This window comes from Lolium rigidum, chromosome 5 (assembly GCF_022539505.1).
Source record: "Lolium rigidum isolate FL_2022 chromosome 5, APGP_CSIRO_Lrig_0.1, whole genome shotgun sequence".
Taxonomy (NCBI): Eukaryota; Viridiplantae; Streptophyta; class Magnoliopsida; order Poales; family Poaceae; genus Lolium; species Lolium rigidum.
Window position 1 is genome coordinate 149,865,761 of NC_061512.1, and position 9,547 is coordinate 149,875,307.

The 9,547-nt window shown below is 41.7% G+C and overlaps 1 protein-coding gene across 2 annotated transcripts; it reads left to right on the forward strand.

The window, feature by feature from the left end:
- Window positions 1-899: 899 nt before the first annotated feature.
- LOC124657979 (flowering time control protein FCA-like) lies at window positions 900-9,406 on the forward strand. Of its 2 annotated transcripts, none has more exons than XM_047196435.1 (18): window positions 900-1,239; window positions 1,911-1,981; window positions 2,563-2,641; window positions 4,853-4,935; window positions 5,013-5,064; window positions 5,514-5,581; window positions 5,725-5,791; window positions 5,872-5,951; window positions 6,024-6,088; window positions 6,176-6,238; window positions 6,815-6,974; window positions 7,048-7,113; window positions 7,201-7,740; window positions 7,919-8,095; window positions 8,182-8,388; window positions 8,597-8,656; window positions 8,752-8,798; window positions 9,176-9,406. In XM_047196435.1, the coding sequence occupies exons 1-17, from the start codon at window positions 900-902 to the stop codon at window positions 8,788-8,790; spliced, it is 2,217 nt and encodes a 738-aa protein (XP_047052391.1). In that variant the 3' UTR covers window positions 8,791-8,798; window positions 9,176-9,406. The 2 variants fall into 2 exon arrangements, with proteins under 2 accessions (XP_047052391.1, XP_047052392.1); XM_047196436.1 differs by having other exon boundaries at window positions 7,066-7,113.
- Window positions 9,407-9,547: the final 141 nt, after the last annotated feature.

Consider the following 9,547-nt stretch of genomic DNA (forward strand, 5'->3'; position numbering starts at 1 on the left):
AACCATTTTATTTACACTTTGATTTTTTATAGGCTCATGAGAGAGTTTTCGTTGACATTTATGTGTCACACAATTTGGCTTGGCACCTTTTAGTTTTGATGCAATAAATATGGAAGGTATGTGCAAGAGTTAATCTCAGCAATATCCATTGTCATGGACTAGGGTTTTTAGGGAAAAGGGGGACACCGGTGGCTTCGTCGACGGGTTAGACAAAAAAAGGTATCCGACGTATATTGATGGTGGGCAAAGTCGCCGAAACAATTATGGTTACAACGGTTACTGCTATGAAACGAATATTGGATGCCCACTCCGACGGCTCCTCCTAGCCTTCAGATAGTAGGTTAGGTCCCGGAGGCCAACTCCGATCGGTTACAATTTACAATGTTGGTTTCTCTTTACAACGTTATTACTTGCCTATTTTATTTAGTTCATGGGCTTCGGATGCTTATGGACTTCAGGGGCTTCGGATACTCCTTCCTGGATCTACCAGAGATAGCCAATCTTGGGGACCAATATGATATCCCCATGTCAGTATGTATGTAAAAAAATGATAAATGACTTTGCATCATACATCGAAAAAAAGATGAATGAATTTGCAACATACATACCTTCCATATTTATTGCATCAGAACTAAATGTGTCAAGCCAAATAGTACAAGATAAGTTCATTTTTGGGAATATTAAGCCAAGGGGAAGGACGTCCGTTGGAAAACCGAAAGGGCCCATACCGCCAGATTGCCTCACGGCTCGCTCGCCCGCCCATCCGATCCAATCTCTTTCTTTACTCGTCGTAGCCATTGCCTCTCCTCTTGACGAGGCGAACCAGAAATTCCACACGCCTCCTCGTGCTCGCTCGCTCGCGCGCCGCGTCAAAACCCTAGCCGCCTTCTGCCCGCAGCATGCACCGCGGCAACGACCGCTCCGGCGACCCCTCCGGCCCCGGGGCCGGCGGCCGCAGCGGCGGGGACGGCAGATTCGCGCGCGGGCCCTCACGCTGGTCTGGCGGCGGCGGCGGCGGGGGCGGGGGTAGCCCGGCCCACCGCTCCTCCTCCCGCGACGGCGGCGGCGGAGGCGGGAGGTTCCATCCGTACCGTGCGCCGTCTGAGTACGCCGTAGGCGTTAGTGGAACCGGAGGGTACAGAGGGGGCGGCGGCGGCGGCGGAGGCGACTTCGGTGAGGCGGATGGTGGGCAGAGGAACCGCTACGGCGGCGGAGGCGGAGGCCGTGGTGACTACTCAGGTTGGTTCAGAAACTTCTCTTCGGCGCTTTGACTTTATTTCTAGGTATTGCTGTGCTGTCTCTAGATTCGGAACTTTAGCTTGTTATTTTGGACCGCTGTGGAATAGGCGATGACATTGATTTTGCATGGCCTGTGGAGGATTGTACCTCGAATTCAGTCAGCTACTTTCAACTCGGCATAGCTGGCAAGTCAATGGTGGGGTGCGACAAAATTGCGCGTCCAAGTATGCACATCATGTATACGAACATGGCAAAACCACCCAACCTTGTTCATCAAGGGTGAACTTAGACCGGTCTTAGATGTATGTATGGTGTAATTTGCATGAGGCACGCAGCTGTGTTCCTTCTTTCGGTTAAATCACATAATGATATGGCCTAGGAGCGTATCTCATTCTGAAGCTTCAGACAAGCTATTGCAGTAAAATCAACTCCAGCTTGGTCATATCTGCTTCAGCTAAAACCCGAGTATCTGAATGTTGCGATTTCCCTCATATTATGCAGCTTATTTTTTCATTCACACCCATCCAATCAATTTAGTAAAACTGATGTTTGGTACAGATTCTGGTTATACTGTTTTATCTCATTGAACTCCAGTGGAGAAACGTTTGACCTTAGGCTTACAACCTTTCATCTTCGAGTTAATTGATTTTCCTGTGGAACATTTCCTGCAGATCACGACAACAAAAGCGGCCATGTTAAACTTTTTGTTGGATCAGTTCCGAGAACAGCAAGTGAAGACGATGTGAGTATAACTTTCACACGTAATGTAGTAGCTCCCCTTTCTTACCTGTAGATTTGTCAATACCTCTACTGTTCATTGCATGTTGATTTACCGTGCATAATCTCATGACTCGGAATGTTGCTTGGTTTTACAGTTATTTTAAGTTTGATCTTATTCATGAAACAATGTGAAGATTTGTAGAAGTCCCATAATTTAGCTTAGGAGATAAATGGGGCAATAGGATTTTTTTTGCTAAGAAAATCTGATAATAGACTATCTACATTTTTTTAGAAAGCTAGCGTAAAGTTTTTAATTAGCTAAAGCTGTTTTTATCTAGCTAACGCTTATTTGCATAACTGATCTTTTTTTTTAAATCTCAGCTCCACTTGGAGCATTGTGCTTAGCCTTAATGTTATTTTGTCACAAGCTCACAAATTTGAAGATGAACGTAGTTGGGCCGTTTATTTACTTTTCTGTCTTTTCTCATTGACATTCTTTTGCTATGTTATTTCTTTTTCTCTTGTTGCTTATGCTTTTCTTTCTCTCGAGGATCGACATTTTTTTTTAATTTTGTTTGTGAAAGACCCTTCTTCTGTCTTCAGGTTCGACCTTTATTTGAGAATCATGGAGATGTTCTTGAAGTTGCTATGATCAGGGACAGGAAAACTGGCGAACAACAAGGTGAGCCAAAAGTATTTTTTCTTATTATATCAACATACCAGTATCTCTTTCTTTTCAGGTCTGAGAGTATCAGAAGCAACAAGGTTGCATGTTCTCTCAGTTAGATTTGGCGGTTGTTGATTTTTGTTAACTGCGCTCCCGTTCTGCTTACCTCCTCTGGGTTAGTAGAAGACAAGAAAGGGATCACCATACTGTCGACTGATCACTGTAACCTAACTAGACCATTCTGCTGCTAGATAAGGCAGCAGATTTGGACAAAACTTTGTTCAGGTCATAGCAATTATATGCATGTTCAATGTAGTTTGACCAGAAATAACTAAGGTTGCTGTTTCAATTTTCATCTATTTCGCTTGAATGTGATGCAGAAGACCAGTTAACCTTCTAATGAATTAAGGCCAACCTGTGATTCTTTTCCTTTCATGGTTTCAGCTTCTTTCTTTAATATACTTGTTATCATGAGTTGCACTGTATGGAATCCCTGGTTGAATCCCTCAATGCACAATTGGTTGCCTGGTTGGATGATGCTGTGTGGTGTTTTACTGACTTATCTAAATTGATGTGATGTTACTCGTTTTATGTTGGGATATTGTGGTTGCATGCCAAATCTGGAGCTGTCCTTTGATTGGCAATATTATGCCTTTGTTCAGTTCAACTATACTTGATCGCTCTGCTGCCAGCCGCTTGGTTGCCCTGAACAAAACGTATCTCCTGAGTTTTGGTTGTTTGGTTGTGCTACGCTGTGGCCCTGTGCAGTTTTGAATGTTTGTGTGTGACAGTGGAAAGTGGTTGATCCACTTACCGTTGGTAGTATTATCTGATACCGCTGAAGTCTGGCTTCTGATGGTTCTGCCGTTCTTGTTCTTTCACCTTACATTGTCGCACAACAGAAATCTTGGTTACTTGATTTTCTTTTGTACCATTACATTAATGCTGACATGGACTACCAAAGTTATGCTCACTGTATGTGATTATGTACCCCGGCATAATTTATGTATGTCATTCACGTGGAGTCTTCCACCTGAACTGTTGGGCTCACAGGTTCATGCTGCGTGTAACTGTTGCATTCCGAATTAGCCACACAGATGATACAAATGCTATATCCTATGTGAAGTCCTTGGACTTGACCTGAGGTTGCTGCGTTCTTCGAAATGATTGGTGAAACATATGTCCTTATCTGGGAAAATTTGGGCTGAATCCTGTTTCTGGACCCTTGTCATATGTGTGTGTGTATGGGTTATATCAACACTCGGAGCTATTGGAGCTGTATGGCTGAGCAAAAGATTTCGCTTGAGCTATGATATTGTTGATATATTTTGATTACCATGCATGATTTGGTTGTCATCTTGAGTGTGTCGACTGACAGTTGTGTGTACACAAGTCTTGCTCATGTTATTAACGTACTGCAGCGTAGCTTTGGTTGACTGTGCTTTAGTGTTCAGCATGTAGTGGTATATTTGAGATGCTCTGCTGTGACAGGTTCTTATTATCCTTTGATGTATCAACTTGGTACACCATAAGAAATGGTTTGTACAATTGTGGGTGCCCCTTCACTGTATTTCTAGAATGTGAATATGGGCCAACCTTAGAAGTTTGTCTGGTTTTCCTAATGGCCTGCCTCTTATCTCATGGGAATTTAAGCTTCTTTGTAGCTGATACTGTCTACACGACTGAACAATTTCTGTGCACACACTGTAATTACGGTGGATTGGTTATACATGGTGCTTTATGTGAAGCACACGCTTCTCTTTATTGCGAGTAATTCACTTCATGTTTTGTTCTTGTATTCTGGTGACGCCAGTAATGTTTCATCATGGGATCTGGTTTGTCTTCTGAAATCTTAGTGCACCTTGCAGTCAGCTGGAGCGTTGTAAAAATAACACTCGTGTTACGTCTGAAATTGTGCTTGATGTTGCAAAGTACAGCCCAATTGATACGTTGACTTGTCTACATGCTGTTGTATGTTTTTTCTTATTCAACGTTTCTGTGCTTGTTTTGTTGATTGACTTCTGCTTCTGGACATTGGAAGTGGTGGACACTGTTTTTCTTGGTCAATGTGATCTTGAGCTTTATTACCTGTTTGAAAACAACCTCCTTATTTCCTTCTCTTTACTAACTTTACTAGGTTTTTTTATTGCATCTACATTATATCAAACTGAAACACGCAGAAAATTGTAATGCCTTGTGATGAAATCAATATGTTCGCATTTGCAGGCTGTTGCTTTGTTAAATATGCGACTTCCGAAGAGGCTGAGAGAGCCATAAGAGCTCTTCATAACCAGTGGACTATACCTGGGGTAACTAGTTTTTGTTGGCCATCTGTTTAATGTCATTCTTTTGTCTGCAAATTATTGAATGTATCTGTTTCTGTCAGGCGATGGGCCCTGTTCAGGTTAGATATGCCGACGGTGAAAAGGAGCGTCATGGTAATAATTCAGAGTACCTTTGTTACATATTAGCTTGCCTATTAGTGGCATTTGTGCCATTTCTCCAGTTATTGTCTTGCAACTATATTACAGAGTTTGTTTGCTATGATTTTTCAACATAATCCTTTTGACTGGCTGTTCAAAAAGCAATTAGCAAAAGGAAGCTTGCGATCCAGATTCAGCTGCACTGGATATAATGATATACCTGAATACATATCATGCCTTTTTTCACAGTAGCAGACTTCTCATATTCCTTTTTACCATTGGTTCAACATCCATACGTTTGTCCTATTCAAACTAGTACTGACTGATAAGAATCTTAATTATTTTATTCCGAGCTTGGCTAAAGAAAATTATTGTGAGAACTAAGTTATGCTTGACTTGTATCTTCAGATCATTTCCTTGATTTACTTATTGATGATTAATTTTTTTGTCCACTAATTTGCTAGGGTCCATTGAGCACAAATTATTTGTCGCATCACTAAATAAGCAGGCAACTGCAAAGGAGATTGAAGAGGTAAGGGACCATTTCTTTTTTACTTGATAGAAGTTTTCTTGGTTGAAAGAATATCTTGGTGTGGGGAACTTCTCATCTATCTGTAACCATTGATGTTTTAGCAATTGCATATTAAATTGAATCTGCGCTCATTTTTTTAATAGATTTTTGCTCCTTTTGGTCACGTGGAAGATGTTTACATTATGAAAGATGGCATGAAGCAGAGCCGAGGTTTATAAGATTCCTTTCCCCGCTCCTTCAATCCACTTTTCTGTTCCAACTTCTGTTGTCACATATGTGATAACTTGCAGGTTGTGGCTTTGTCGAATTCTCATCAAAAGAACCTGCACTTTCAGCCATGAATTCTCTCAGTGGGACTTACATAATGAGGGTAAATATTCGTGACAAGCTGACTAGTTGTGCATTTTGCCTTTTGAACTAACTGTATCCATTGTGTTGATAGGGGTGCGAACAACCATTAATAGTCCGATTTGCTGATCCTAAGCGGCCTAGACCTGGAGAATCAAGGTGGTTAAGAATGCATATTTGTTTTGCTTATATTCTAACTCTGCACTATTTCCCGTTGCTGCTGTCTGAATTATCTTGTTTGGTTAGGGGTGGCCCTGCATTTGGAGGTCCCGGTGTCAGTCCTCGATCTGATGCAGCACTTGTTATCAGGTTTGATTTCCTCTTATTTGAACCTTTAAATCTTACAGAAGAAGAATTGATTGGTACTAGATTGTAAGTGAAAATAATTTCATATGGTTAACCTGACTATGCGTGCGTTGAGTTTGTATTTCTGACTTGGGCTGCATTTTGCATGTTCTAACTTCTAAGTCAAGATTTAATGCGTATTTTGATTTGATGACAATAATCGCTGAATCTATCCAGTATTCCTCATGTATCACCTATGAAATATGACCTCATGTACAACTTAATAAAACCGTTAGTCCACTATAACTGTCGTTAATTACCAGTACCACACTTAGGGGGCTAGTTGTACTTTCAAATTGCCAAAAGCATTAAATAAATAGTACATGCAGTAATTCCTGAAAGAATTGCAAGAGTCAGATGATATGTATCAGAAGGTAAAGTGTAATGCTATGAATAACGTACTGTTGGATGATATAGAATTGTCGTTTCATGTTTTCTCGCTTTCTAGCTGATGCTCTAGTATAGTCTGTTAGACTAAGAATAATCCTACTCTAAAGTCTTAAACCATTCAATTCATTGCTAATCATTTTCCGTACTTAGGCCGACTGCCAATCTTGATGAGCCTAGAGGTCGACATATGCCTCGTGACGCTTGGCACCCTTCAAGCCCAAGCTCAGTGGCATCTCATCAGTTTAATAACTATGGGTCGGACAATCCTATGGGCATAATGGGTGGCACTGGTACATCAGCAGCAGATAATGTACGGTACAAGCCAAACCTTTACTACACTGTTGCCTTTTCGTGGCCCATTTACTTACCTTTAATCATCATAGGGTGCTTTTCGGCCTCAGATGTTTCCTGGGAATGGTCAGACAGCTGTGCCGACGTCATCTCATATGGTACTGGCATATTACTTCTGATGTTTGTGGATTGCCTTTGATGGAAATTGTTCCATGTCCGTGGCCATGACAATTCTTACTTTGTAGGGCATAAACACTTCTTCATTACAAGGGCATCATCTAGGGGGGCAGCAGATCCCGCCCTTGCAAAAGCCACCTGGACCACCACACAATTTCTCTTTACAATTGCAGAATCAGCAGGGGCAGCATTCCTTGGTGCCTGGTTTGTTTGGCCAGAATGTACCATCTATGCAATTACCTGGCCAGCTTCCCACATCACAGCCATTGACGCAGCAGAATGCTTCTGCAGGCGCTCTACAAGCGCCTCCAGCCATACAGTCCAATCCCATGCAATCGGTTCCTGGACAACAGCAACTTCCGTCCAATGTGGCACCACAAATGATGCAACAACCAATCCAGCAGATACCATCACAAGCACCACAGTTGCTACTCCAACAGCAGGCAGCTATGCAGTCCAGTTATCAATCTTCGCAGCAGGCGATTTTTCAGCTTCAGCAACAGCTGCAGCTAATGCAACAGCAGCAGCAACACCAGCAGCAACCTAACCTCAATCAGCAGCAACCTAACCTCAATCAGCAGCAACATACACAGATTTCTAAGCAACAGGTAATTCCTAGGAACTAACCTAATGAGAAGATGCTTCTTTAATATCAGAATCTAAAATCATTTCTGCATGTTTATTTTTCTGTTTTGCTTCCTTTCCTTGCCACTGATGTTCTCCATCTGTCCTTTGTATTATGTGTTCACATTCAACACAAGTTCAAAGTTTTTGTGGACTGTGCAGGGACAGCCAAATCAATCCAGTACCCCTGGTGCTCCAGCTGCCATGATGCCGTCAAACATTAATGCAATTCCACAGCAGGTCAATTCACCTGCAGTTTCTTTAACTTGCAATTGGACGGAACATACCTCCCCCGAAGGTTTTAAATACTACTACAATAGTATTACTCGAGAGAGTAAGGTGAGGGATTAATACTTACCGTATCACTTATCATCTCGAAATTTGAGTTATTGGGATTTTTGTTCTCATGAGCTTTTGTGTTGTAGTGGGAGAAGCCTGAAGAGTATGTACTGTACGAGCAACAGCAACAGCAGCAGCATCAGAAACTTATTTTACTTCAACAGCACCAACAAAAGCTTGTTGCGCAGCAACTTCAGTCACCTCCTCAGGCTCAAACAATTCAATCTATGCAATCTATCCAACAACATCCTCAGTCACATCAAGGACATAACCAGATGCAGATGAAACATCAGGTGCCCATTCAGTTTCCTTAGTTGTAATTGTAGGGAATGTGAACTTCTCCATAAAAATAATAATATATGCTTCTGTGGTGCGTTGCATTTGTGTCCCACAGCACTTTATGATAACAATTAAGGAAATATGATCACATCTTTGTCCTTTCTAATTGTTGCCACAGTTGAAACTTTATTTCTGGGATCTGAATTTCAAAATTCTGTACAGGAATTAAACTATAATCAGTTGCAGGCAACTGGCAATATTGATCCCAATAGGATCCAGCAGGTATCTTTTGTAATATTTAGATTTAGACCGCACAATATCTTTGCATGGATTAAGAATTTCATTCAACATCATTTATTTTGGTGGCTTCATATTAGGGAATTCAAGCTGCTCAAGAGCGTTCATGGAAAAGTTGAGACTGCTGGTGAGCAATATTATCTGGTGCATTCACGTGATAAGCTAGCTAATTGTTTTCTTTGCAAACTATCTGTTTGATGTTCTACCGTTCGAAATTTGCTGCTGATCAAAATTTACAATGGATCTATGGCATGTTAAGTAAAATAATCCCTCCGTTCCAAATTAATTGACACAGGTTTGTTTAGATATGCATGTATTCAGACAAATCTGCGTCAGTTAATTTGGAACGGAGGGGGATCCATTCAGGAGAAAAAGTAGAGAACCGGAGGGATCTTAGCTTTACATTGCATTTTCTGAGTTGCGTTCTTGAGCAGATATTGCGCCGAAGCAGTTATGTGCATCCTCAGGCATTTAACATCTCCCATTGATTTTCTACCTTTGCAGGTGAATACATGTTGAGGTGTCAGTCAAAGCTCAGAAATGAGCTCCAGCCAAGCCTGCCGATTCCATGCGTGGGAGTGATGGCTCTTGCGGTCATTGTAACTGGATTTAGCTTAGATCGCAGCCTAGATCGTAGATCCCATCTGTGTAAAATATTTGCAGTCTAGGCCTTGTATCACTGTAACATTGCTGATTAGAATATCATTCCTGTATCTGTTTCCTCGCTTTTCTTTATGGCAGGATGTGCTGTCTCATTTACATTAATTTTTCCTCCACCTGTTATGTTGGAGCTGGGCTCCTGAATTGCTGGCTCGTTCTTTTTTCTTCGGAACACTTGAGTTCTGTGAACATCCAAATAGTGCTTGGAGAAGGGAA

What these genes read in the sequence shown, in the direction of transcription:
- LOC124657979 (XM_047196435.1), top strand. Translation starts at nt 900, where the DNA reads ATGCACCGCGGCAACGACCGCTCCGGCGACCCCTCCGGCCCCGGGGCC. An exon ending in GTACATCAGCAGCAGATAAT is followed by an intron (nt 6,975 to 7,047) that starts GTACGGTACAAG and finishes TAATCATCATAG; the next exon opens with GGTGCTTTTCGGCCTCAGAT. An exon ending in ATCCCAATAGGATCCAGCAG is followed by an intron (nt 8,657 to 8,751) that starts GTATCTTTTGTA and finishes GCTTCATATTAG; the next exon opens with GGAATTCAAGCTGCTCAAGA.